This window comes from Daldinia vernicosa (assembly GCF_022497035.1).
Source record: "Daldinia vernicosa strain CBS 139.73 unplaced genomic scaffold F5Y00scaffold_5, whole genome shotgun sequence".
Taxonomy (NCBI): Eukaryota; Fungi; Ascomycota; class Sordariomycetes; order Xylariales; family Hypoxylaceae; genus Daldinia; species Daldinia vernicosa.
In genome coordinates, this window is record NW_025953921.1 from 315,561 (window position 1) to 342,479 (window position 26,919).

General features: G+C 45.2%; 11 protein-coding genes and 1 non-coding gene across 12 annotated transcripts; 8 read left to right on the top strand and 4 right to left on the bottom strand.

Annotated features, from left to right (window-relative positions):
- Positions 1-47: 47 nt before the first annotated feature.
- Positions 48-1,792, bottom strand: F5Y00DRAFT_226148 (3-beta-hydroxysteroid dehydrogenase). Its single transcript, XM_048006286.1, has 2 exons — positions 807-1,792; positions 48-754 (listed from the first exon to the last, which is right to left on the bottom strand). Exons 1-2 carry the CDS (start codon positions 1,254-1,256, stop codon positions 341-343), a joined length of 864 nt encoding a protein of 287 aa, XP_047868743.1. The 5' UTR covers positions 1,257-1,792; the 3' UTR covers positions 48-340.
- Positions 1,793-2,070: 278 nt separating this feature from the next.
- On the top strand, positions 2,071-5,852 carry F5Y00DRAFT_155065 (uncharacterized protein). Its single transcript, XM_048004599.1, has one exon. The coding sequence runs from the start codon at positions 2,341-2,343 to the stop codon at positions 5,566-5,568; it is 3,228 nt and encodes a 1,075-aa protein (XP_047868744.1). The 5' UTR covers positions 2,071-2,340; the 3' UTR covers positions 5,569-5,852.
- Positions 5,853-6,620: 768 nt separating this feature from the next.
- Positions 6,621-9,243, top strand: F5Y00DRAFT_272441 (uncharacterized protein; the record flags this gene model as incomplete). The annotated part of the gene is made up of 1 exon (XM_048012977.1): positions 6,621-9,243. The coding sequence occupies one exon, from the start codon at positions 6,621-6,623 to the stop codon at positions 9,144-9,146; it is 2,526 nt and encodes an 841-aa protein (XP_047868745.1). The 3' UTR covers positions 9,147-9,243.
- Positions 9,244-9,653: 410 nt separating this feature from the next.
- Positions 9,654-9,736, bottom strand: F5Y00DRAFT_t21. Its single transcript has one exon. It is a non-coding gene; the product is annotated as a tRNA-Gly (tRNA).
- Positions 9,737-10,069: 333 nt separating this feature from the next.
- On the top strand, positions 10,070-11,725 carry F5Y00DRAFT_226154 (uncharacterized protein). The gene has a single exon (XM_048006287.1). It carries the CDS (start codon positions 10,438-10,440, stop codon positions 11,002-11,004), a length of 567 nt encoding a protein of 188 aa, XP_047868746.1. The 5' UTR covers positions 10,070-10,437; the 3' UTR covers positions 11,005-11,725.
- Positions 11,726-12,742: 1,017 nt separating this feature from the next.
- F5Y00DRAFT_226155 (PLAC8-domain-containing protein) lies at positions 12,743-14,505 on the top strand. Its single transcript, XM_048006288.1, has 4 exons — positions 12,743-13,095; positions 13,144-13,605; positions 13,678-13,792; positions 13,850-14,505. Exons 2-4 carry the CDS (start codon positions 13,329-13,331, stop codon positions 14,067-14,069), a joined length of 612 nt encoding a protein of 203 aa, XP_047868747.1. The 5' UTR covers positions 12,743-13,095; positions 13,144-13,328; the 3' UTR covers positions 14,070-14,505.
- Positions 14,506-14,523: 18 nt separating this feature from the next.
- On the bottom strand, positions 14,524-16,438 carry F5Y00DRAFT_155116 (uncharacterized protein). Its single transcript, XM_048004600.1, has 2 exons — positions 15,890-16,438; positions 14,524-15,815 (listed from the first exon to the last, which is right to left on the bottom strand). The coding sequence occupies exons 1-2, from the start codon at positions 16,193-16,195 to the stop codon at positions 14,649-14,651; spliced, it is 1,473 nt and encodes a 490-aa protein (XP_047868748.1). The 5' UTR covers positions 16,196-16,438; the 3' UTR covers positions 14,524-14,648.
- A 247-nt stretch (positions 16,439-16,685) lies between these two features.
- Positions 16,686-17,695, top strand: F5Y00DRAFT_226160 (uncharacterized protein). The gene is made up of 2 exons (XM_048006289.1): positions 16,686-17,230; positions 17,294-17,695. The coding sequence occupies exons 1-2, from the start codon at positions 16,943-16,945 to the stop codon at positions 17,405-17,407; spliced, it is 402 nt and encodes a 133-aa protein (XP_047868749.1). The 5' UTR covers positions 16,686-16,942; the 3' UTR covers positions 17,408-17,695.
- Positions 17,696-17,757: 62 nt separating this feature from the next.
- On the bottom strand, positions 17,758-20,157 carry F5Y00DRAFT_226163 (uncharacterized protein). The gene is made up of 5 exons (XM_048006290.1): positions 19,933-20,157; positions 19,609-19,881; positions 19,225-19,543; positions 18,795-19,157; positions 17,758-18,725 (listed from the first exon to the last, which is right to left on the bottom strand). Exons 2-5 carry the CDS (start codon positions 19,759-19,761, stop codon positions 18,082-18,084), a joined length of 1,479 nt encoding a protein of 492 aa, XP_047868750.1. The 5' UTR covers positions 19,762-19,881; positions 19,933-20,157; the 3' UTR covers positions 17,758-18,081.
- F5Y00DRAFT_226166 (uncharacterized protein) lies at positions 20,158-21,548 on the top strand. The gene has a single exon (XM_048006291.1). The coding sequence runs from the start codon at positions 20,477-20,479 to the stop codon at positions 21,305-21,307; it is 831 nt and encodes a 276-aa protein (XP_047868751.1). The 5' UTR covers positions 20,158-20,476; the 3' UTR covers positions 21,308-21,548.
- Positions 21,549-22,646: 1,098 nt separating this feature from the next.
- Positions 22,647-24,141, top strand: F5Y00DRAFT_155246 (glutathione S-transferase). The gene is made up of 3 exons (XM_048004601.1): positions 22,647-22,698; positions 22,770-23,169; positions 23,237-24,141. The coding sequence occupies exons 2-3, from the start codon at positions 23,116-23,118 to the stop codon at positions 23,843-23,845; spliced, it is 663 nt and encodes a 220-aa protein (XP_047868752.1). The 5' UTR covers positions 22,647-22,698; positions 22,770-23,115; the 3' UTR covers positions 23,846-24,141.
- Positions 24,062-25,722, top strand: F5Y00DRAFT_155262 (D-isomer specific 2-hydroxyacid dehydrogenase). The gene has a single exon (XM_048004602.1). The coding sequence runs from the start codon at positions 24,437-24,439 to the stop codon at positions 25,700-25,702; it is 1,266 nt and encodes a 421-aa protein (XP_047868753.1). The 5' UTR covers positions 24,062-24,436; the 3' UTR covers positions 25,703-25,722.
- Positions 25,723-26,919: the final 1,197 nt, after the last annotated feature.

A 26,919-nucleotide genomic window follows, 5' to 3' on the forward strand; every position in this document is an offset into this window, starting at 1 on the left:
ATCATTGAATTTGAGCAGTCATAGAAAAGTTTCGAATTATAAGCTTCCTCTATGATAAGAATAGCCATATTAATATTTCTTAAGGGCTGTGGAATAATACGGAATATTGACAATATCATGTCGGTTAAGAGTAAACAAAATATCCGAGGCGCAGCGATTTCCTATTAATCCATTCATTGCCTGTTATTCATGAATAGAGACCAACCAAAGTTATACAGTATGACCTCTTTAACAATTTAGTCTGATGGGAATGGGTGGCGGGAAAGAAAGGCCTGGAAACCTATTTGGACGTACGGGAATAACGGGGAGTAAAACAGGTACCTATCAAAACTAGGTAAACTTAAGCCCCTTTCTCGCCTGTATCTTTCTCCTTTCTAGGGCACATGTGCTCCAATATGGATTTCATACCATCGTTACAGGGATTTGGCGGACCCCTGAAATATACATCATCGACAAAGATCTCAACAACGAGACCAACACTCGATTCTTCGAATTTCTGCCCCCAAGAATACTCAAACTTCGTACCTTGAATAAGCGATTCGATGGTAGTGGTCACCTTTTGCATCTGGGTTAGGTATTCCTGTGGATACGCATCCCATAGCTCCTTAGGCAGTAGATTTGTTCGTACTGATCCAGGACAGATGGCGTAGGTTCTTATACCGTCCTCTTCATAGAAGGTAGGGGCAATCGAGCGCATAAAATTTATTATGCCCGCTTTGGCGGCCGAGTAGAGAGGGGTGATGGATTGAGGATACTGGATATATATGAGGTGCGGGTATTACCACAAGTATTCAATCAAAACTTACTATGCCAGCAATACTAGATGTCATAATGAGGACGCAATCCTTGCCGCTGTTCGCATTTGCCCTGAAGTAATGTTGAGCAAGGTAACTTGTCTTAGTTACTCCTTTCAGATTGACATCGATAGATAGTTCTTCTGGTTCTGGTGGCGGCGAGGACGGGTTGTGCCTCGCGAAGAACTTCCCCTTTTCCATGACACCAGCATTCGCGAAGACAAAGTCGAGTTGACCTTCGGTCTTGAAAACAGCATGGAACGCGGATGAGAGCGAATCCCACGAGGCGACGTCAACTTGGTGGAAAGCGCAGTTACCTAGACCAAGCTCTAAGACATCTTCCCCAATTACGTTCAAGTCGAAGACGTGTACTCGCCAACCCTTTTGAGATAAAGATCTGGCAATAGCCAGTCCCAATCCTGATGCACCACCAGTTATGATAGCTACTTTGGACTTTGCCATTGCTCACATATGATACCTACGACAGGCAATTTCTTTTAGGATAGCGTATAATAATAAAAGATTTCGAAGCTTTCTGGTACTGGCTGCTGTCATAACGATACCTAGGTTAATTTTGTTTAGGTAGGGGTTCCCCGCACCGGCATTTCGTGAGGTTGTTAAAATGTGCACCTTTACAATGTGGGAATATCAACGATCGGCATCTCAAATGTCGTAGGAGAGAAGAGCCGCATCGTGGTTGGTACTGACACTAAGGTGACGTGTAATATATTCAATGGAGAATAGAGGTTGACACGCTGCTAGAACTGACACTTGTCACGAGCAGCAATGCGATAAATGTGATAAAGTAGGCAGTCTGCCACGCTCTTAAAAACGCGTGGACATATGATGATGCTCTGTTGATATGGTGCTGTCTCTATAACAGTATTGCGGTTCTTACTTGATGATATTAAAACGAACGATATTCTTTTCGTCCCGTATCTCATTTAGAGTTGAAAATGACTTGTCATATGCAGTAGGCAATGGTAGGATGATGATGAGTTGCTCAGTCTGCTAAATTATTATCTTCACAAAGTTCATAGAAAGGTACATCAGTCCTAAGGTACGTACCAATGCGTATACTAATCGGTCAATCCAATCAAATACTGGGAAGCTAAGCGAGAGGGTCCAGATTGGTGGAAAGTTCAGCTAGACCGCTGCACCTAGTTCACCGCTTTCTATTTTGGGTAGTCGGAATCAACGTGGGTCCCTCGCCGCGAGTCGCGACGCCAATTTTAAGTGCAGCAGAGCTCTCTAGGTGATGAGAGCATAACAGCTTCCTATTCTCTTTTAATTCACTTCTAGTTCTTGCCCTTTTCACTACGCTCTCTATTTGCTCAAATTGATGTAACTCTAAGAACAATTGTTAATAAATACTTACTCTAATACTCTTTTTTTTTTTTTTTCGAGTCTATTGTTTCTTCCTTATTTTGATTTTTTTTTTTTTATCTGGCGTGAATTATTACATGTCATGCATGTATATATCACCTAAACGACTATGCTCTTCTCTGCTTGACTTTGACCCCGGTTACTGTCGTTACTCGAGATAATGGATCGCGGTCGACTGAATTCTCCGGGCGTCTTGGCCGCAAAACCCAACGGACATACAAACGGTTTTAGTCACGGCGACGGTCGCGCTAGCAAGAACGCGACACAGTTCTTCGGTCAGCGACGAGCATCGAAAAACACCAGCAAACCCGAGTCAAAAGAGAACAATATTACATCCGACGGCGAGACTAGCACCAGTAGCGGTTCTCGTCATCCGCTATACACAGGTCCCAAGTATATTCCGAATACTCGCAGATTCAGTCCATCCCCACGCAAAAACTCCGAATCGCCGCGCGAGACGCGAATACCTCTCCCCATGAGTCCAACACCTTTTACGACCTCGCCTAGCCCCCGAGACAAGCAAGGAAACTCTCAGAAGCAAACCCTCGATATGCGCCAACCCATGAGCTTCAGATCAGCCTTTGAGCTGGCTAAGAAGCAGGAAGTGGATGACCAGCTCGACGACGACGATACCTTTAGCATTAAACACGCCTTTAATATAGCCAGCGCCGAGATGAACGGGCGTATCGACGGCTCCCCTAGTCCTGCTCCACGAAAATCGCAACTGAATCGTCAATCACACGGCGCACTTCCACGAAGAACAGCGACAAGTAGTCCGAACACCGACCTAGGGCGTCATCTCCAACGGTTTGACCGAAATCACCAACTTAGCACAGGTAACGGGCCACTTAACGGGTTGTTTGGTAAAACTCGAGTAGGGTCCAACGTGTCAGAAGCTGGTAACGTCCTCGCCAAAAAAGTGAGCGACGGCAATCTCAGAGGTTCCCCAGCGCGTCGCAGAGAAAGTCAATGGGAAACTAGGTTAGCAAAGCAAGATCCTGCTAATGCGCCTGTACCTATCCCGTCAATCGAGTATGAACCTGCTAGCGATGACCGAGCTTCTCCGATCGACGAACTTGTCCCTCGATCACCCGAAAAAAGCTTTAATTGGCATTTAGATGCCGATTTTACGGCCGGAGATCTCCAAATCTCCGATAGTCCTCGCATCCGGGCCGGTCAGTCTAACGAGCAACCTACCCGACGGTCGCCAAGTGTGACGAGTTCTCCGGTTAGGAATACACCCAATATGCGTCGCAGCAATAATCGGATAGACCAAATTCGGCAGAAAGAAATTGAGGTTGCGAATGCTGTCTTGCCGGAAGAAGATATATCTTCATCTATGCGAGCAAACAGCCGACTCGACGAAATAAGGGCACGAGAAAGAGAAGCGCTATCTAAACGGGCGATGGCTACGAGTAAGCTTGAAGAAATCCGAATGAGAAATTCCGAAGCACGTTCGGAATCGCCGGAGGCCGGAAGGAAATCCTACAGAGAAGATTTACGTAGGACCTCGCTCCAGTCTGAAGAAGCCACAAAGACGCCAGATAGTAAACCAGGGCTAGGGGCGAAAGAAGATCAAGTTCTGAGCACCCCCGCCACCGCTTTCCGAAGCCCAAATAAACAGAAACCCAACGAGTCTCCGAAACAGAAGGAGAAAGAAAATGAAACTAAGGTGGAAGAGGACAGAAAGGGTGCCCGACTCCCACGAAATGATTCACAGGACTTGCTTCGGCGTCTCGCGCGAGCGACAAGTGCCAGCCCGCCTGCTGAAAAGACTGAACAACCTGTCATTCTAGATAATCCCCCACCAAAGGTACCATCTGAGAGTAGGGAAAGCAGTCGCCCACGTCCAACACGAGAGGAAAGGAGATCCGGGAATCTGGAAGTTAAGAGCTCCAGAGAAAGGCCAACAGTCGGATTTACGGGCTTGCCAAGGGATTCGTCTATCGACTCTGTTCGGGAAAAGAAGACTAGTCGTTCCAGCTCTGAAGTAGATCCCACGGACCGCATTGAAGCCGAGATGAAACTATTCGCGCCGCTCGACAATTACTCCGAGAAAGGCTCCGTCCGAGCGCCATCACCCATTCCGCCAGAGCCAATTGATGAAGAGACACCACGCCCGAGTAAGATTGACCCATTGACACAACCGACCCCTCGCGTCACCGGGGCGTATATTGAAACACCGGCCACCGTTAGAGTTAAGCAAGAGGAACGCCTAGAGAATAAAAGGGCGTTAGATGACTCTAATCGATCTCTGAAAATGGATTCCGAAGTTCGTGCTAGAAGCTCTAGCGACCCCTCGAACGTTGGCCACGTTAAATCTGAAGATGGTGATACTCAAGATCTGAGAAAGGCATCAATACCACGATCTTCTTCGGTCCCCGCGACTTCTCGTCGCGCTAGATCCGCTTCCAGACGCCGTCGGCCTCGTCGTCCCCTGATCAATACTGCTAAACCACCGTCGGTCAAAGATGATATTCGTGCGATACTACGCATGAACCAGATAGACGATTCCACGCTTGAAGATTTTGACAACATTCTTGCCGACCAGGAAATTGATGATGAAGAACTCGAGAAAATGGTGAACGACACCATGGACAAGATTGACAATGATCTTGAATTTCCGGAACTCTCGGAACGGGACCGTGAGCTTCAGGTTTACGACAGGATGAGCAAGTCGCTGAAGACTGGTCTTCTAGGCATTCGATCCGCGAAGAAAGGGATCGAACGCCTAGAAGATAAGGTTATGCATACCGAGCTTAAGAAAAGTTCAGCTCATACCGTTCCAACCGCCCCCATCCCCAAACCCGAAACGAACATATCCGTTCCTAATGCTGCCTCTGTTATACTCCCTGTCCCTGCCCTGTACCGAAGATCCCCCAAATTCAGACTCACGAAGTTGGGCGTATTAACACTTGTCGTGCTCATATGGTACGTTATCGAGTCAGTTTTCTGTTTCCTATACACGCCTCATTACGAGTGTACACCGGAGTTACCATGTGATTGGTCACCAAACGAACCATACTTTCCATATGCGATGCCTTTCATGCTGGATGAATGGGCCACAGGCGGCAAAGGGAGAGCGTTGACATGGAAGGTTGGGGAAGAAATCGGAGACGTGGTTGCCGATGTCTCGGACTGGATTACAAAGACGGATTTTACTCAATTTGACGAGAAGTTTATGAACGTCTGGGAGCGGAAGAGACATAGGAGGCGACTACGGAAACGTGGCTTAATTCCAAAATGGGTGGCACCTCCTGATTATACACCCAAATATGCAGAATGGAATGCTGCCCGGTTGGCCAGGGAAGCTGCTGAAGAAGATGGATATGAAGTGGGATATGAAGTGGAAGATGAGACCATGAGCGCAGACGAGAGAATTAGGTGAGACACGCCAGCAATCACGATAGGGCTTTGGGTCCTAGTGAAGAAGTCATCTTGGCGAACATTACAGTATATAATTTTGGGACGGCTACGGCTATGCTCATTCGAGTGTCAACTGTGTGTAGGGTATCCAAGGTGTAATTTTATTTTTGCATTTGCAACTGGTGGACTGTTTACGGAGTATTCACTGGCTTGGGCGTTGCGGTCTCGTCAGAACAAGTTTTAACAGACAAGGAATACTTGACGCTTATACCAACTTACAGCACATAGTACTAAAATTACGTAGGCTACAGTCATAATAATGGAAAAGAGATCTCCCAGCGGTTATGGGGTCTAGTGTATTCTTAGAAGCTGTCGGATTCCCGCATTCCATGCATCCCTTGGATCCTCAGCTTGTTCTAGCCCATGATGATCCTCCCATTGCCAAGATTTATGTTTCCGCCTCGAGCCGCAACTTCAACTCAGATATATACCAGTGTAAACTAGAGGTCATATGAACTAACACCACCTACGCAATCAAGCTTATTAAATAGGAAGTGATCTAGATCCAGCCACAAAACTAGAGGCATTGGTGAGTCGGGGCCAACTGACGGGCAGACGGGGAACCCCGATGACGAAATTGATCTTCAAGTCTATGACGGTTCGACACCAGCCTCTTAGTTCACGACAGCCCAATTTCTGATTGGACAACGGAAACGGACTGAGACAAAGCCACCAAAGTGTCCAACTTGATCGCTGTCAACGTCTGATGTCATGACTACCTGAATTGCTATGTAGTATCGAGTAAGACGGCAAAGCTGAAGCATACCTGCGAAAGCACTGCAAGATATTGGAGCTGTGGCGTAATTTATCCAAGCTGTATATTATGGGCTGGTTTCTCTGTTGAGCTTGCATAATATTGGATATATATAAGATTGGTGAATCATCTCCTCATGTTGTTGCAATAACAATAAATTGATATCATCTATACTTCTACCTGATACAAGATACCCTCTAATTATATTCAGTAGCCGAATATATCAATCAATACTTAACACACCTCACGCAACTCTCACAATGGCTTCCTACACCGTTCCGCAAGAATCTGAACCCCATCCACCAGGATCCTTCCCGACAGACGACACGGTTGGCACACAGGATTCCAGCTTAACTTCCTCGGGCTCACGTCATCAACACAATAAGCTACACAAACGAGAAGACCCAAGGGGATGGAGTGAGGAAGAGAAGGCAACGTGGGGACATCAACATACGGACTCGGGTATTGGTTTAACAGATCCGAGCCTTTCATCAAACCCCAATATTCGTGGCCAAGTGGACGAAGGAACTTTCCAATCGAATAATGCTACTACTACAACGAGGTCGCCTAACTACCAAGGAAACGAGGGCAAGCCTGGCGTCATGACTGGCGCCTATGGTCACAACAATGTTAATAGCGGTGGCAACTACTATCCAAAGTCGACCGCGGAAGATACGTCTTCTCAAAACCAAACCAGCGCAAGGGGTATCGGTGCTGTCGGGCCCGCAACGGGGTTAGCTACTGCTACTGGACAAAATACAGAGTCAAGGCAAATGCCTGAGGATCGTAACACCATTCGGAATGGCTTACGTCAAACCAGCAACGTTGAGCACGAGGATCCATATTGGGGTGACGTTCCCCACGGTACTGGCATCTATAACACAGTTACTGGACATGGTAGCTCTGAGACAGCTACTGAAGGTTCCCTTCATTCGCATGATCCTCTGAGTCACGAGCAGCAGCGTGCATTCCCACTTGCAACTTCTAACAACGCTCCCCACGACGAGACCGGTCACCGTACAGATTCACGGTTTAAGGAGAACCTAGGCGAATCCACTACAGGTGCAGCTGCTGGTCTCACCACCTACGAACTTGCTGAAAGGCGGCGAGACCATCAACATGAGGACGATCTGAAAGAGCCTACCGCCCGCAAGCACCACGGAGCAGATACCAAAAAGGAGAGTAAAATCGGTGGCTTATTCCATCGGGATCACAAGGACGAGAAGGAAACCAAGTCTGAGAAGCTCAAGGAACCAGTTCCTAGTAAAGATGACAGATCGTTAAGAGAAAGGGACGCCGGCGTAGCTCTCGCAGCCGCTACTGGAGCATATGGTGCGAAGAACCACGCCGACAAGCATGACAAGAAAACTAGAGAATCTGAGCATGATGTTGCAGACGAAAAGGCGAATGCACTTTATCAGCATCCTAATGAGAAGATTGACTCGAAGGATCCTTTTATCGCGGCTGGATACAAAGAGCCTGGCAGTCAGGGTTCTACAAAGATTACGAACAACGCTTATCCCCCTTCTGAAGATGTGACCACGAGAGATCACCCCTTTACTACCTCTCAGACCACAGAGAAGCTTAACGAAAGAAATGATTCAAAGCTTGGCTACGGCCTCGCAGCTGCTGGTGTAGGAGCCGGTGCTGGGTATGCTGCCCAGGAGCACAGCCACAGGGACAGCGACAAGAATAAGGTGCATCCCAACCAGCAAGCATTCCACGATTCGACGACGGCGTCAAAGGCAACTACGCAACCATCGGACGCAGGGTACACTATCGGCAAGCCTCAACTCGCAGTATTTTCTGGCACCGGAGAGGCCACCGCTCCCCATGACAAGACGCAGGGTCTACCACAGACGAGTTCCGGCGCTAACCGCTCTATCGATGACCCTAGCCATCATGGCGAGTATAACGTCCTGCAAGACGGTACTCCCTCCGGCGTTAACATTGGAGATCATCATTACGGCGACAAGAAGAATGTGGCATTTTCGTCACAGGATGCTACGCGCGGCGCCGTGACGAAGGATAACCACACTGGTGCTAAAGCAGCGGTAGCCGGTGCTGGTGTTGCTGGCGCGGGCACTGCGGCTCACTACACTGGCGAGCGTAACAGCAACACTTCATCCGCGCCCTATGAGGTCTCTGGCGCCAACGGTCGCGCACCTACGCACTTGATCCATGACAGCACTTACAAAACCCTGCCGACCGGCACTCCCTCCGGTATTAACGTCGACGACGGCCAACAATATGACAAGCACAATGTCGCTACGTCGTCTCCTACCAGTGCTACACGAGGCGCTGTAGATGACAACAACCACAGCCGAGCCAAAGCTGCTGCTGCTGGTGCCGCCGGTGTAGTTGGTGCCGGAGCCGCTGCAAAGCACCACTCCCAGCGCGACACTAACAATACCACCGCCGTCCCATCCACCACCACATCTCACGACCGCCAGTCCCCCACCACCAGGTCCAACCGCGCATCGAGCCACTCCAGCCACGGCGGACAATACAACGTCCTCCCATCCGGCACACCCTCAGGCATCAACATCGGCGAGCGCGACGGCCTCGGCCGCAAGAGCCTCGATAACACTACCAGCAAGGCCAAGACACCCGCAACCGCATCTCATCCCACTGCTACGAGCGCGGTCCCCGCTTCGAAGAAGGATGCCACTACTAGTACGTCGGCGGCAGTCATCCCCGCACGTTTGAATCCCGCGGACAAGGTGCTGCATCGGTGCAGGAAGTGCGGCGAGGAGAATGATATCACGGGGTACTTCCGCGTATAAGAGGGAGAATGATGGGTATGAATAATGAGAGAGTATATGCTATGACTACTTGGGCTGGGACTAGGACTGGGATATGAACTGTATAAGACACTGGTCAGGATTGGAAACGATGGGTGTGTGATTATGTGGGAATGAGATTTAGCTATAACGAGAATACGAAAATAACTATCTGATAACTATATCAGGTGTGTAGTCAGTCAGTGATGTTTTCTCGCAATAGTGTTTGTAAGATGAAGTGGATTGAATACCCTCCCTGATCTGAAATTGGTATCGAAAGACGAACACCATTAAATTGACACTAGGTATTCCATATCATAATACACTTGGACATAATTAATGCTTACTACATACACAGTGTGGTTATAGTATATATAGTTTCTGCTGCTTGAATTCGTTATTAGCGTCCAAGGGGGCTAACAAGATCCACCCACCACTGGGGAAAAAATCACCAAAATACTCCAGACTCCACTTTGGCGTAGCGGAGTCGAAAAAAATTGCAAAAGTAAATGCATGAACGGGGAGTCGAACCCCGAGCTCAACCTTGCACTGGATAATGGAAGGGTTGAATGTTACCGCTACACCATTCATGCTTATGATTCTGGCCATACATTTAGTATTATATCACCCAGTCTTCAGTCAGTCAAGCTACCATCTAGTGTAGCAGAAGATTGCTAGTTTCGAGATTGCCTGATTACCCAACTTTCAGTTCCAATCGTACTCTTTTCTTCAAGGCTTATTTATTATTTAGAGAGTTCATTCACTACTTCCAATTTATCTACTATGTAGGGAACTTATCACAGGGTGGTTAGCACGCATGGAATAAAGGAGTTGTGTGAATGTGAACTAATACTCAGCCCTATGTTAGAAGGCAGCTCCTAGATCTTTACCACGACAAAGTGGTTATTGCTCAGTGCTTGCTCGCATTGAAGAAATATCAAATGTATGGCTTGCATATAATAATTAGTACCTACCTAGGCTTAAGATATCCAACTGCCATGGCGATCGTGAACAGGTGAGTGTACCGTAAATCCAAATCGCCAGGGACGACATCGCCGGGGGCGACACAAGTTTAGTCAAAATACTTGACAGCAATTTCACTTTTAGCAAGATCTTAGACTTGCCTTCTTTCATCGCAGCCTAAGTCAAAGATCGATCGAACAACACCCCAGTGAATCAACAGTGACATCCCTACTCATAGGCTATCCTCAACTCGTGCCACCCATCACATCTCCCCCTTCATCGTATCTCTACCATAAGAAAGCTGAGCTCCGCGCCCTTGACGATTCAAACCATGGATCAAGATCAAGATCAAAACCAGCAGATTCAAGTCATGGATCAAGATCAGGATCAAAACCAGCAGCTCGACGTGACGGACCCTCAGGAGGAGCTTCGAGAATGGTCGCCTCCTTTTTTTGATTTTGGTTTCAATATTACCAAACAGGGACTCGCATGTGTCCCACAGGAGCTCCTCGACGCTGAGTGCTCAAAGCTCTACATCGAGTTCTTGTTACAGTTTCTGGAGCCAGAAACCGAAGGCCCTGAATCAGAAAAAATCCCCGTTACTGCACACACCGTTTTAAAGGCCGATTTCATGACTCCTCTTGGCCATTACAAAGGAGTTCGAATAGCCATGGATTTAGATAGGCAGGCATTGTGTGAAGAATCCGGGGTGCTGGGCGTAAAGTTTCGCACATACTCGGGAAAAACTACGTCTTCGATCCGTACTTTCGCTTTTCCTGTGATTGGTTCTGTGACAATTGGCCAGATGCTCGAAACCATGACTAGCAAGAAGATGGAGCATTTCGAGTTTGATTATGATGACGATGACCATATCCATGGATGCTCCGACTTTATGTAAGCTCAACTATCCACAGCGCTACCAAGCATCAGTCTTTGAATGCTAACGAAATTTGTTCCTAGTGTCCAAGCATTCTATCAGCTCGAAACCCAGGGCTTTGTTAGTCCTCAAGTCGAAAGTGTTCTTCCAGAGAAGCCTCAGATGCCTGACGGGCTGACCGCGTACGATGTTCTGGCTATGAAGTTCAATCGCCAGAGGGCGCATATGGAATACTCTATCGGCAAAGGTAAATTCTTGTGCTACACGCGTGTCAATGAACCCTACATGAAATACGCCGAGTAAAGCCTCGATGGAGGCCAACCGAAATCACCTGGATCCCTGTTTCTTGGTTTGTGTTTTTTTCCTGGTTGCTTTTGACGGATTCTCGATGATACCCAAGGGCGTGAATTAGGATGAGTGAATATTGGCGAGGAGAATACCCATGCAGGCGGAATTGTATTTAATCATGGAGTAGGCTGTAAGTTCGTTGGAATGTTGTTTGAAGCTGGTCTGAAGTGGCCATAATAGTCTACAGACCAGGCTATAATCATAGTCCTTGTTTCGTGTTTCTGATTTGCAGATGCCGGGAGCATGAATTGCATATTCGAGGGGCTCTCATAGCTTAATTATAGTCGTGATATCGCATCTCTATATAGCTGAATGAATTGAGAGAACCCTACCTCTTACCCTCCTCGAAAATAGCAACTTGCTTAAAATTTAAGAAAACGCATGCACTCGCAAGCTCGCGCAAGCGTTTTCACGTGCTCGCAGGCTCGCACGTGAAAATCCGTCGAAAACATCAAATCTCTTATCAATTTTCTTATCATTTATTAATAAATTACTTATCAATTACTTATCATTTCCTTATCAATTTCGCATAATAATTTCCAAGAGTTCCAGCGTAAAAAATGTCTCCGACGGATAATGCTTTTGTTTACGGGATCTGCGTAGATTGCGATCTAAGAAAATACTAACGTGACCTTCGCATTAGTGGTAATATGCTTACTTTGTACATACTTGAAAAAATGTGGTGTAAGAATTTGGTGGTGGTTTAATACCGCTACCTACCTAGAAGTTCTCCTATCTACTAAAAGATCCTTTTTTTTTTTTTTTTTCAACTACCTATTGCTGAGCGGCTTTTCAAGGATGGTACATCATCGGAATTAGAACCACTATTCTAATTCATATGTATTCTGTAAAGGTGCAAAGGCGTCTCGTTTTGTTTCATATGGGCTAAACTAGATCAGTAATGTGTTCCTGACGACTTGCTATATTTAGCCCGGCTACGTCAGGAGGGTAGTATTGCGGAGCTAGCCCTGTGAAACGAGAATAACAAGGTATCTAGGTAGCTAGCTAGGTACTTGGATATTCCTTCAAATCTTAAAGATAATTATACAAAGGCAATCCAATGCTGTTATCATAGATTCTTTAGACTTTTATGATAATACTGTTGCTAATTACTTGTTTTTTTTTCTATATTTCCTTATGGTGAGAAGCATTCTTGCGCACGGCATTACATATCTCGCATTAATAATGTACCGACATCGCGAAGCTCACGCTAAGATCAACAGATCTACGGTCGAACTGCTCTATCAGTCTATGAGAATGGGGTATTGCCCCGTAGGGTTCACTCGCATTCGCCTGGGGGTCCAGGTAGGGGTTAGTACATACACCCATGTCTAAGCTCTGCCTTACGCCGCAAATTTAACCCTGGTTTTGGGGGCTGAATAGGGACTTTTTTCTCTTTCTGTAGCGGATGAGCGGGCGTAGCAAGCGGTCAGCCAACTTATTTTTATCAGCCCATAACGCTGATTCGATAGAGCCCGACGATTACCTAGCATAGATTTCATCGTCATGTCCGTGCTATCGATTCCTATCATGAGATGATTTTCATTCACAGCCAACAGCTCGGTAGACTGACTATCTTTAGGTAGGATTATGGCGTTGCTGGCGGAGTACCTACCTATACACAACTCATTCAGCCGCAGCTTGCCACAACCAGACTCGATTGTGGATCCTAGATAGGTAATGTGATGGGATGAGATGGGTGTTTCGTCAGGAGATGAATCCTTTATTACCTGGGTATAGGTACATCGTGTCTAAGCTGCCAGGGTTCGTTCGATTATTAATCTTGAGTAACTTCGCTGAATATTTACAAAGGTTTTGTCTTTTATTTCTTCATCTAATATTTCCTCGATCTTTCTCCTAGCTAGCCAATCTCTGGTATTATTCCATTACAATTCCTGTAATCAGTGTAAGACGAACGCAGACAAAGAAGCCAATTAGTTCAACATTGTCCCTGTTATAACCTTCGACGAGTCGGTCCATTTGCGAATATCACGATAATGGACAGCAGCCAAGAGAAATACGTCTACACTGGACCTGAGTATCCCCAAGGCACCGATCCCCAATACCAAATGCAAGCTCATCCGCAAGCACAACCGCAAGCACAACCGCAAGCCCACCCGCAGGTAGGAGCTTATGTGCACCCTCACGCGCCCCAGCAACCGCAAGCGATTCCCCGAGAAGCCTACGGCCAGCAAGGTGGTGAATGGCAAGCGAGTCTATGCGATTGCTCGCCATGCTCGAGCTGCCTACTAGCCTGGTGTCTACCATGTCTCCGTAAGTGCCTCGATTTCAATCCACCATAGGGATATAAGTCGATTGGCTAACATGATCTCTTTTCCTTCGTAGTGCTCGGTCAAACCTCCGAGCGAATTCGGGATCCCTCGATGCAGACGGCCGACATGATGAACAGCGATTGCATGATTCACGGTTTGATAAATGTTTTCACCGGCTGCGGATGGATGTACGTTTCCCCCTTCTAATTGGTTTACGTCGATCCCAGTGTTGATCTTTATCTCAGCTACGGCATGCTCAAGCGAACCGAGATCCGCGAGCGCTACAACATCGAGGGAAGCGGATTTAACGACTGCTGCGTATCGTTCTGGTGCTCGTGCTGCGCTCTCATCCAGCAAGATAACGAAGTCAAGATTCGCCAACAAAAAGCTCAACCTATTGCTCAAGGCTACCAGCCGCAACCAGGCATGCAAATGCCGGCGCCCGCCTACGCGCCGCAACACTGATCCTTCGGCACCGGATCTTTGATTCTTAATTTGAAACCACCAATTTTACCAATATATAATGATTTCTGAGAGTTTTTGTAAATTTAAGGGGCGATTGGAAATTGCTTCGACCCAGCTTGGATATAGTTATGAACGGACTTTTAGGGCTGTGGGCAAAGATGCATGTCGGAATCGATGACGCCGTGTGCTATTGAGATATGTAGGTGGAATGTATTTGAGAGAGGTATACCCAGGACGAAGAGGAATGAAAATGTTAACTCGGAACGAGTTTATACACGGAATTATACCTGTTTGGCTAAATGTAGGAACCACACAAATGGAATCGCGACCATTCTAGATGTGTCTTTTATTAGACCATGATATGTTCACTATACGGAGTGTGTATAGTTTTCGAACATGATTGCACTTCGTTGAATTCCAATTTAACTATTACTTTGCTCCTAAGGTGCTAACCATACCTATCGTCGTATGAAACTATAAACTTCGCCGTCTAGGTCGATGGGATGGGACCAACTAATGTTAAATTAAAACTCCAATTTCTACAAGGGTATTCATATCTAATGTCACAAGGCGCCTATTCTACACTATCCATTCCCACGAATAGTGCTTTGATCCTTTAGGCCGAGTTTCCCATTTCGTGGCTTCATACATGTTTCGGTCCTGAATTTTGTAACCGTGAATAACTTCAGCCATGAGTGGGGTCTGTAGATGGGCGATGAACTGTGCTTTCTCGCCCTCCGTGAAATCGATCCAGCTTTCGCCCTCTCCATTTTCACGCAATATTTTAGTAGCACCTACAGACGTCGGAGCAATACCTACAGTGCCACGCCAATGTGTATAGTATCTAGTACATCCCTCGGGAACCGCTGGTATATCTGACCGCATGCGCTTGGGGATTTGGGAGCTTCCATCGATTCTACCTTGTTCCACACTCTCATTCGGCCCCCTCTTCCTCTTCGAACCTGGCTGGCACCCGCTCGAACTCTTATCAATGCTTTCGACCGCTGGTGCTGGCACTTTGCGTAATGGTTCGACTAAACGGATATACCTATCAATGTCGTCGGCATTTTGTGCAAGGATTATTACGCCTTCGGCTGCAGGCATGAAGTTGAAAGTCGCCTCAAATACATTGTTCAACATAGTCTTCCTGATCTCTATCCAACTGCTGCCAGCTTCGCGTTGGACTCCCAGAAGGGTAGCCTCAACTATGTAGGAGCCTTCGAGTCCGCGGTTGCGCACAACATTAGCCACGTACTCTTGGTGAGGTCGTAACCGCGACGCCGTCTTCTTCTCGAGCTTTTTCTCGTGTGCGAGGATGGTATGCTGCTTTTTCAATTGACGCCGCACGGCAGCATTTTCTTTGGCCAGCGTTGCATATTCCTTGCACGCCTGCTTAACGGCTTTTTTATCCCATCCAACCCAAAGCATCTTCTGAAAATCATTACCTACTTTTTGACAGTACAATCCCTTGATTTGCTCTATAGCTGTCATGACGACGTCGAAGTTGATCCCGCGGAAGGGCATGGGATCTGGAAGGATATCTGGATCACTGTAATAAGTTTCCAGGAACATATCGATGTCAAAATTGAGCTTCTCCTCCAAGGTAGCTAAATTATCAAAGTCTGCTTGTCGACGGCCGGAGAAGCATGACTCTTTGTAGGCCGAGGATTGTGCTTCCCAGTCCGCCTTCATCTTTTCGAGCTGACCTGGCATAAACGCCTGATATTGTCTCTTGATATCGTCGAACTGAGATCTTTTGGTTAGTAGAGCCATAAGGTTAATGTCTAGCAGTATATATGAATATATATATATCAACGTACATCAGGTTTGAGAGATTCTCTGCGGAAGAGTTCTCGTAATTCATCCCTCGAATAACTGTCTGCGGGTCCTAGCACCATGCCATAGTGTCGGCTCTGAGCTTCGAGCCAAGTTTTCGTCACTACTCGGAACGTCTCTGTACGCCATTCACGGCGTTGGTCTTCATTGGCCCCCTCCGGCTCGAAGAGGAGCCTCTTTATCTCCGAAGGCTCCACGCGAGGTATGCCTTTCACGGTAAGCCTACCATTATACTTAAAGCCTTGACCGAACACCGGCTGGGGTTTAGGGGCCAAAGGCTCATACTCCATCTTTGGTGATGGATACCTATGTATTAGGGACTATGAGGTTGTATGTAGTATATATTGAATAAGAAATAGTTAAATCCCAACCCGGTGGGTATATCTTAAAAGCACATTACAATTTCCGCATACTTGATTTTTAAGTACTCATATAAGGTTAGGTAGGTATGGATGGTGAAGTGGAAGTCGCCAATTGATGACGAAGAGATCAAAATTCCATTGAAACTGCTGTGATTGTATTGTACAACTAGCTGAACGGGGTTGAGATTACCTATGTATCCCGGCCCGTTAAAGATATGGAAATCGGTTAAATCTTTTGCCGATATTGCGTTTTAATCTAAATGACTTATCGATAAAGTCTTACATAATTAGGTATCGATAACATCAATCTTATGTAATACAATCGATGTTAGTTACAGGAGACTCTAATTTTAGTCACTTTTTAAACCATCAACGGTATCGTAACTAAGATTCGAATCTTTTCAACTAAATAGCTCAACGCGCGTTTGCTTTAGAATAAAAACAACGTCTTATTTTGAGTCCTTACGTTACAAGGATTCGAAACATATCGAATATATTTAATAATAGCTTATTGCGGCTGTTTATTTCAGGTAAAGGCCTTTCGAGAATTCACAGGACTCCTGAGATTGCGTATACACGTGACCTCGTGAAACCATTCACAATCTTATCAGATCTGTTATCGATCTAAAACGCTAATTATCATTGCCTAAAGGTCCCGATATTTCATTATCGATAATGGCTCGTACTTGTAACCAAAATAAGCGTCGCGCTGATGAGGATAAGGATGAGGCTGGCGGTCTCAATTGGGACCTTGTTGCCATGCTTGATCAAGATCCTAAAGGAAAACCTCATTTCCCAGTCCCGTACGATGATAATACTGCCGACGATGACGATCTTCCTGAAACCTTTGTAACTGACACGTTGAACGATGCCGATTGCCAACGTTATACAGCTTGGTGTCTCAAACGTATTCAAACGATGCGAGTCAGCAATAGTGTCGCAAGTATGCTTGACGATCCAGCAGTAAGATCGATGCCTTTAAGTCTTAGTTAATAGTTAATTCTTGGTCGTTAACATAGTAAATAGCTTACCGTTAAATGGTCTTTGCCTCTTCAAACATATTATAAGGACCGAGCCCAACGCCTCCGGGGACTTGAATTAAATGCTACCCCATCTACAAATCATGAGGGTTTGTTTTAAGCCCCCTTTTATCCCGGTTATTTTTTATCCCGATTATTACTTTTAACAAGTTTTTAGCTGTTTATGGCGCTATGGTCGGTATCGTTCTCCCTCCAGAGATGTATTGCGAGTATTGTAAAAAATAATGTAAGTTACTGTAGGGTTACCCGACTGCCCGGTCGCCTATGTACAAGCCCCTGTCCAGGGGCAGAACTGGAAATAAAATATGTGATACCCCACCAGCCCCTTTTATACACAGGTATTAGGTACCCTTACCCTTTTAACTGATAGTGTACATAGTAAGTTCTGAATGCCTTCTTTATTTAAAGCAAGTAACTTGGCACTCAATGTACTTAAAAGCATAAGTTGAATTAAAGTGGTATAGTTTTCATCTTAGAGCTATAAATATAGGTTATAATACCTCATATTAGCATCATATATGCACATGTATGGTAAGTAAGAAATAACAGGCATTTCTAACAATAAATGCGTTGCCCCTAAATCGTATGTATTATTGTCGGTAGACAAGGTCTAGTCTATATTGTACGTATGGTCTAGGGGGGTAGGGGGGTAAGAAAAAAGACACGATGCAGCAAGGTAGACCTTCTATTCTATGATGCATTCTCGTAAGATCGAGATAGATGCGGTCTCGAGGGAGAGACGCATCTATATACTCGTGCGGGACGGATTGTCATCTAATCCGAGTAGGGATAGGTCCACAGGTCATCCCGAGAAGTATCCCGCCATTCTTTTTTCCAGAGCCAGAAATATCCGATGGCGCGCGATGCCGACGTTTGAGGTTCAGTAGGTATATAATTATAGCAGCCACCACAAATACCCAGCGGCGTAACTAATCCTCGCCATTCCATTGTAGTTGATGGGTACTGCATCCGTAAACGAACGGTGCACGCCATGGGAGAGGTATTCACTTCACCGAGCAAGGAAAATGGTCCGATATCATCTACCCCATCAGATGCCTCCAGTGAGTATGTATCGCCGTCGGTGTTAGTCTTGCGAAAACATATTGTAATGGGACGGCCCATTCGAGCTCTCGGCCGTAGGCTATATGCGAAGGACCCGCACCATTCACCCACGACTTCATTTGCCAGGTCGCGCACTCGTGTGGTATACCAGGACCACCATCCATCACCGGCGAAGGGATAGAAGTAACGGCCTTTTTTTCCTCGGACAGATATAAGACTAGGCGTAGGAAGTGGGAATCGTGCTCGTAGAGACGTAGCCCTCATCCATGTACCATGTTCAACATCTTCTTCTTCTTCTTGGCCGCTTTCAAAATACCAGGAACCAATGAATTCAATGTTCCTTGGGTTTGGGATCTCTATTAACGTTCGGGTACCTTTTGTTAACAATCTGATTTCCAGCAAGCACGAGATATAGGGCTCCTCACCTAATCCATCCCAGTAAATATTCCGCGCAATGAGTTCTATTAGAAGAAGCGCATGTGTCTGTCTACCTATCCACGAATTCTGAAATTTGTCATATCCTTTATTAAGTGTGTTGCCGTCGTATATTTTCTTGATAATAGCAATATAACTGTTCGTTACTGGAAGATTAATACTTAGATCATGGGCTCTGGACTGGCACCACTTTTCGAGTTTACTTAAGACCAAACAGAAAGCGAATTGTAGTGGATTCTCGCCGCCGATGCACTGATCAATTCTATTGGTATTCAAGTCTTTGGATCGAGAAAAGAGACTAGGACATAGATTGTCAAGTATAGCAGCGACACCAGAATTGCAGGCCGTTGTGTCTATGCAAGCCATCAGTGAGACAATCCTAAAGAGAGAGCAGGGTTATAACGTGAATATAACACTCACATCCCCATATAGGTAACGTAGAAAGTAAAGCTATTAAGCCTTGGAGAGCTGCTTTCGTGTCTTCGCTTAGTTGCGGCGGTCTTCTCATAGTCAGCGCGAGTTTCCCGCAAACCTTGACAGTTGATGCTATTGGTTCGGCTAATTTTTCCAAATCTGCCTCGACACCTGGAAGCCGGGCTACAGCCATAGCGAGACAAAGCCATGTCATCTTTGGGCCTTCATTGCGCTGACAAGGCTTGTTGGGACCATGAATATAGCCATCCATAAAATGTACCAATGCGGCCTTATTCCCGAAGGTGGCAGAGGTGAGTTCGGGAAGCTAGTGTGAAGAAATCAGTTCTAGACCTTAGGATGATTGGGTAATATACGTTGAAGTAATAATACATAAAGCTGGAACGACATTCGGAAGACGGCAGCAGTATCGCATGCTTCGTTAATAATTCGACATGTCCGACTGAGCGCTAGAATGTCTAGGGCCGTGCATCTTCCAGCGATAATCTGGAGTAGCTCTACGGGGAGATCCGTGATAGCGGGCATTTTGAGCCTAGTAGAGAGGTTCGATTCAAAAATGGATTCTAGGAAGCAGAAGTTCAACAAGGAATGACATATATAAGCGTAGGAATGAGGAGTGAGGAGTTCGAGATTAGGATGTTAACCCTAAAGATACATTAGACATCGGAGTCTCAGTACCAGGTACCTAAGGCATCCATTTAAATTCACGATTCGCTCCGTAACATCGCGCCTTTTCTTGCCCCGCCATCAAGCTTCAAGTGACATGGATGTAACTTCGGCGTCCGTACAGATCCAATACATCGTCGGGGATCCAGAATACGCAATGACAATATAAAACTCACTATGTTAAGAATTGATTTAAATTTGCGGCGACAGGTCGATCGATGAATAGGTTAATGAGCACCTACTAAGGTAGGTACTCAGTAGGATTGTTTGTTTGTATTCAGGATCCCTGACCTATTTATATAAAGAGATGGGATGACTAAGTATTTCTTATAATCGAATGGTTTCATGATCTCATGATGAGATTGAATTAGCGGGTCTGCTCAGACACCGCTCAGGTAAATTTGTAGGATTCGTCATTTCATTGTAAGGGAATTTGCTATCAGGTACACTACAAGATTTTGATATCCTCGTACCTTCTTCTCTCTGTCCTACTTAATTTTTTTACTCGCCCAGCGAGCCGCATGGAAAAGTTGATGCCTCATTAGCTATTAATCTCACTTTTTTATTGTTGAGAATGGCTATCCTATTGGACCTACCTAATGAGATTCTCATCTCGATTCTTGATGCCCTCGCTGATGTCGATCTTCAGTCACTCATCATCTTACAACTCATGAACCGCCGGCTTTATACGCTTGCGAAGGATATCCTATGCGACGTTAAGAGTATCTGGAGCACCGACGACGCGAGGGATGATGAGGGAACGCGAATACATCCTCTTTGGAGAACAAAATTTAAAGGCCTATTCGATACGTCGGATTGCTTTACGGACGAGGAGAAGAGGAGAATGGCGTTTCTAACGCTCAACGGCGATTACACACTCCCCTTCCGCAGGCTCCCATGGGCACAAACGGAAAGTGAACGTGACGTGTATCGCCGCCCAGGAGCGAGTTGGCGCGAAATTAGCCTTACTTTCGGCCGAGCTCCCATAACGCACTTAGATGTCGTCAAGAGTTATTCCGCTCCTGAGGGCGATGCAGTCGACTACTACCAAGTTGATCTACCACCGTCCGGTATGACAATGGGTCTCTTCTATGACGTTCTCCTATGCGACAAGGCAACATACGGCTATGAGACGGGTAGTTGGGAATTGATCGTCGGCCGAAGATTACGCAGTTTCGACGTCTTATTCGAATACGAATGCTTCATTCCGGATGATAGAGACCTAGTCGACATCGGTAAAGAAGCACGCCAGGCCGCAGTGTTGTATGTGCGGGGGGGCCCAGTGAGCCGTAAATTCACACCCGATGCCGTGGACAGTTGGGTGGTTAACAACAATATGGAACAACGACTGCTTCGATGGCAAGGGCCAATCCAGAATTTCATTTTTACCGGATATTTCGACTAAGTTAGGTACCTAACCTAAGGTAGTTGGAATTATTTAAAGTTGAAGGTTTCTAATCGTGATTACCTACCTTACCGCCCGGGGGGGGTCTTTAAAAATGTTTACAATAATAATGTCAAATTATTAAAATAATGTTACACGAACATGTTAAGGAAAAGGTTTTTAAGTAAATATATATTTATTTTATACATACTTTTAAATATTAAATATAGTTTATATACATAATATACTTTTAAGTTAAAAATATATTTATTTTAAATATAAGTTTATATATATAATATACTTTTAAATTAAAATAATTTTTATTAAAAATAATTTTAAAAGTATAACATATTAAAGTAATGTTAAAATAATACTTACGTAAATAAGGAAAAAAGTAAAAAAGTAAAAAAAAAAAAATTTTTTAAAACAAATAGTTATTTTATAAAAATTTAAACGCATAACCTTAAAATTTTATATTAAAGTTAAAAGTTAACGTATAATTACCTTATATTATATAAGTGGTTAATCCATTTAATTAAACTAATTAATTATATAAAAAACATTAAAATTTTACTTATATAAAACCTCGTTACATATATAAAAAAAATTTTTAAAAATATTATTAAAATAATCTTTTATCTTAAAATAATCATATAATATAAAATTATTTTAATATTTAAAATATTTATATATATAACATTATTAAATTAAAAAAATTATTTATATAATTATATAATTTTATATTTAAAAATTATATTACGTATAATATAATAACAGTCATTATTTTTAAAAAATAAATTTATTTTATTTTTTTAATTTCATTACTTAAATATTTTTACCACAAAAATTATCTCTATAAGTATTTTCAAATACCCCCCCCGCGCGCTAAGGTAGGTATACGGTGGACATACCTAGACTTTATTGCAAACCCAATTACGTCATTTTTCGAAGTCCTAGTGTAGGCGGTAAAGATTGCCCAAGCCCGCCCCTTAGGTACCTAGCTAGACCCGACGGGACAATTTCACGCCCGTACCTACACTAACTTCAAACTTTTTCCCAACCACGAACGAGTTTATTTCTAACCGATGTAAGATCTTCGTTGCACAAGGAAACATTCGAACCAATAAAAGTTCCCATCCTAGGACTACACGCTTCTACATCTGAGGTATTGATTCCTAATCGTGTAGATATATAAGCATCCAATTAGTAATGACACGGCTTATTTCTTTTCCTATTTCTTATTAGCGACCAATCGCAATCTCTTTTATATCGTACAAGGCTTTGAGGTGCATCTTGACAGATTTACATTGACGTTACTACGCGTCTGGATACAAGGCTCGCGTAGAGCTATGTACCAACCAACCAACTATTCCAACCTAGATTGAGTCCTAGATGGAATTGGTTGACATAGTGTATGTATAATCTGAATATAGTGGGGCTTGAAATATTCAATGGCATGAATTACTAACGAATAGCGTTACAGAAGTGATGAAATGGGAAAAGACTACCGTCACCGCCCTCTTTCCGCTGTGCTTTGGACTTGTCCAGAACAAGAAGTGACACGTTTCAACCCCGTGTAAATACCGGTATACTGACAAATACGAAATCCACCTTGGAATTATTCTAGTCCTGTTCCTGAAGCTTCTAGTGCATATCCAATGATATAAATAACAGGTACCTTTTCGGGCCTAGAGTGTAATAAGAGGGGTTGTCCTCCATCTGCTCCAATTCCGATTACAACATTTAAACCATCGATTGCAACATCGCAAATAGTCTTTTCACCTACCATAACTCCTAAAACACCATACTTCCATATTCACTCAATAATCATGGCACCTTTTGGCAAGATTTACTCCTACCCGGGAAACCCCCGTGTCGAACGGGTAAGTCTTTTTATATTATATATAATAACTACATAATTTAGACTCATCAAACCTAACTTCTTCGCAGGCTCAAGTTGTGGCTGCTTTCAATGGCCTCGAGGTACCCTTAACTGAGGGCTTCAAGATGATGGTAGACAACAAGACCCCCGAATTCTTGGCCAAGTTCCCCATGGGAAAAGTCCCAGCTCTAGAGTGTGCCGACGGCTTCTGCATCGCCGAGAGCGGTGCCATCTGCTACTACCTTGCGCGTTCGGGGCCCAAGAAGGATCAACTGCTCGGCAATGATCCCAAGACCCAGGCTCTTATCGACCAATGGGTTTTCTTAGCCGAGACAGATTTAATCCAAGACGTCATCCCGCCCGCAGCCATGGTGCTCTACAAGGTATACGCTTGGGACGAAGAGCGCTACAACAAATCTGTGGAAGCCACCGTGCGCGTTCTGAGGCGTATCGAGACCGCTCTCCAAGACGGGCAGAAGTACCTTGTCGGCGACAACGTCACTCTTGCCGATATCATGATAGCGGGCTGTGTGTTCTTCGCCTCCAGGTTCCTCATCGACGCCGAGATGCGCAAGGAAATTCCCAACGTCGTTGCCTGGGCGCAGCGACTAGCAGCCCTCCCCGAGTTCAAGCCCTTGGGCGAGTTCAACATGCTAGAGACTCGTGTCAAGCCATGAAAGACTTGTTAAGATAGCGGGGAACATATCCACTGCTATCTTAGGTTAGGGTATCTATGAAGGCAAACTATGGGCATCACGAAAAGCTTTAGGAGGCATTGAAATATCAATAAGGATAAAGTCGAGTCAAGCCCGAAGGTCTGATAGTATCGCAGCATGGCATGTCCATGTCAATTGCTCGGATCATGGTTTGGGGGTGGAAGGTATCGGTAAAATCAAGATAGTTTCATATCAACCTACCAATGCAATAATTTCGGCCCATATGCAATCCTCTCTTTAGACCATTTCAGTCTGACAAGTAGGTAATCATAGTATAAACTACATATTGGAAGGACAATACGTTTACGACTCTAAGCCGACGATTGAATATTAATTGCCCAAAGGCGTAACGTAACAGTACCGCCTAGACATACTAATACAACTAACAAAATAACAACTGCGGGGGCGCTACTTATTCATAAGGAATATATAAAGATTGATGCTTCTCATCATTCCGCTTCACCATCTGAGCTCACCAATTCACGCCCTTTTATATACCATTTGCCGTTCCAGTCAAGTATAAGCGAATCAGCAAGACGCAGACCCACCGGGATGATGACGACAGCAGCAAGATGCTACGCAACGAGAATATCAGCTAGTTGCGCCCTCCCGACTACAAGCCGCCGGTCTCCGGTCCCGGAAAGTATTTTACGGTCCGGACCCACGACCCCCCAGAGACGATTTATATTTTCCAAACTTACAAGGATTTCACGTATATCTCAGACTAGGGAGTTTTCTAATCTCCGAAAAGACAATCCGGCAGGCATAAATACTACACTGTCAAGTAGCAGCCGGAAAAGAATACAGAGTGTCATGGCACAAAGCGCAAACACACACCACATCGTTGTCGCTCTGGAAGCTTCAATCGTCCCAGTTCCGCCGCTGGACCTCCCCGCGCCACATACATACGAGCTCCGGGAGTACGGGAGGACGCGGCCGGAAGAGGTGGCCGAGAGGGTAAAAGATGCCGACGTAGTCATCGTAACTATTGTTCAGCTCAAGGCCGACATCCTGCGGCCCGAGATGACCCCACGCCTGAAAATGGTAGCTGTGGTAGCATCCGGGACCGACTGCGTGGATCTAGCAGCATGCAGGGCCCGGGGGATCGTCGTGGGCAACACGCCGCATTGCAACACTGTTTCCGTCGCCGAGCACGTCGTTGCGCTATACTTCGCTACGAGAAGATCGGTAGCGCTTGTACACACGATGGTCCAGTCGGGCGAATGGAGGAAGGAGATGTTGCACAATACCCTCAATGGTCCGGATGGCAGGGCGCCCAGGACCTGTCGGGACGAAACCCTTGGAATCATTGGCTATGGTGCCGTGGGGAAGGCACTCGAGTCTACTGCTAAAAGCTTGGGTATGAAGGTCCTTATATCTGGACGCAAAGGCGCTTCGACAGTGCCAGAGGGCCGCACTCCATTCGATACCCTGATCCGCGAGAGCTCGGTTATCGCGTTATGCCTGCCGCGGTCTCCGGAGACGATGAACATGATCTCCAACGCCGAACTGGACGCTATGAAGCCCTATGCGGTTATAGTCAACGTTTCCCGAGGGGGTATCGTGGATGAGAAGGCACTTCTGACAGCCCTGAAGTCGAGAAAGATTGCTGGTTATGGTACAGATGTCTACGAGCAGGAACCCGCAAATCCTGATAATAGCCCTCTGGTAGGGCCTGACGTGGCTGGCCTTAACATAGTTACTACGCCGCACGTTGCTTGGTGCGCGGGCGACACTATCTCAAATTACAATAGAGCGACGAAGGAAAATATTGCTGGATGGCTGACTACTGGGCAGCCAAAGTATTCGGTGGTGTAAGGAGTGCGGGCTATTAGGTACCTGATATTCGGGCTACCATATTACATTGCATGATAGATACCTAGAGTATAGAAATAAAAGGTAGTTAGATGGTATACATATATATACTTGTTATGTTGGTGCCAACGGTGGGTTGCCCAGCTGTGCACGGGGGTTATGGAGATAATAAATAAAATAAGAGGCTGCACGGTAACCCGGGAAAGAGTATCTAAGAAAGTATTCCTTATAACTCATAATAAAATAGCAAACCATCACCCAAAATGGAACGTCCCAATGGAGGCTGCGGCCTGAGAAGCTGGTGCCACCCCATGACTTGATGGTTAGAAAACCCCAAAGGGGCTTTTCGTAAGGAGAGCTTAAGAAGTCACGCCTATAACTTTCAATTCTACCTAAGTAAAATCCTAGGATTGAAATCGAAAGTACGATCACTTTAAACTATAGGAAAAGAATGCTCGTTAACTTTTATAACCGCCGTAGATAACGTGATCACATCTGCCTATGATATTTCGTCCGTAGAGGACGAATATAACAGGTATATGGCTTGTTGAGGTTTAAAAAAAGTCGGAACACAAGCACAAATACGACTCGGTTCGTCCTCCCATTTATTTCTTAGTGTTATATTAAATTCTACTGATCTTCCCACTACGGCATCACTTAATCACGTCAACTCAAATTGCCATTTCTCATAATATCTAAACCACCTACTTAAGGAGTTACATACCACAGCTGGAAATAGACTTTACAGAGTCGACACATACGAAGGCGTAGGTGTTGGCCTAGTTGCTTAAATAAAACATATCACTTTACATCGAAGAGTATGTGTTGACTCTCTACCGACGCTTGTGGCAATCTATTTAAAAGTATCTAAGAAAGCAATGATACCTGCCTATCCATAGTGTCCATAGTGTTTAAGGTTACGTTATATTTAGTGTTGTACGGTGAGTTTCTTGAGGCAACACCCCATGACAACAGTAATCATGAGCTTTAGGCTCTTGTTAACGACCACCACAGCTTATATTCTTATGCTAGATCTTTTGTGAACTCGCGTAATGAGAATGACAGAGGGGTAGTTAACTATACGGAATACATAGAATAAAGTATGTAACTAGGTCTAGTTATGCTCGATGATCACTTAAGTCTTGGGGATAGGCAATGGGGTATTACCTAGGTATGTAACTATCTCCTAACCTAGGTTTCCCTCTTACTCTCTTTATTTA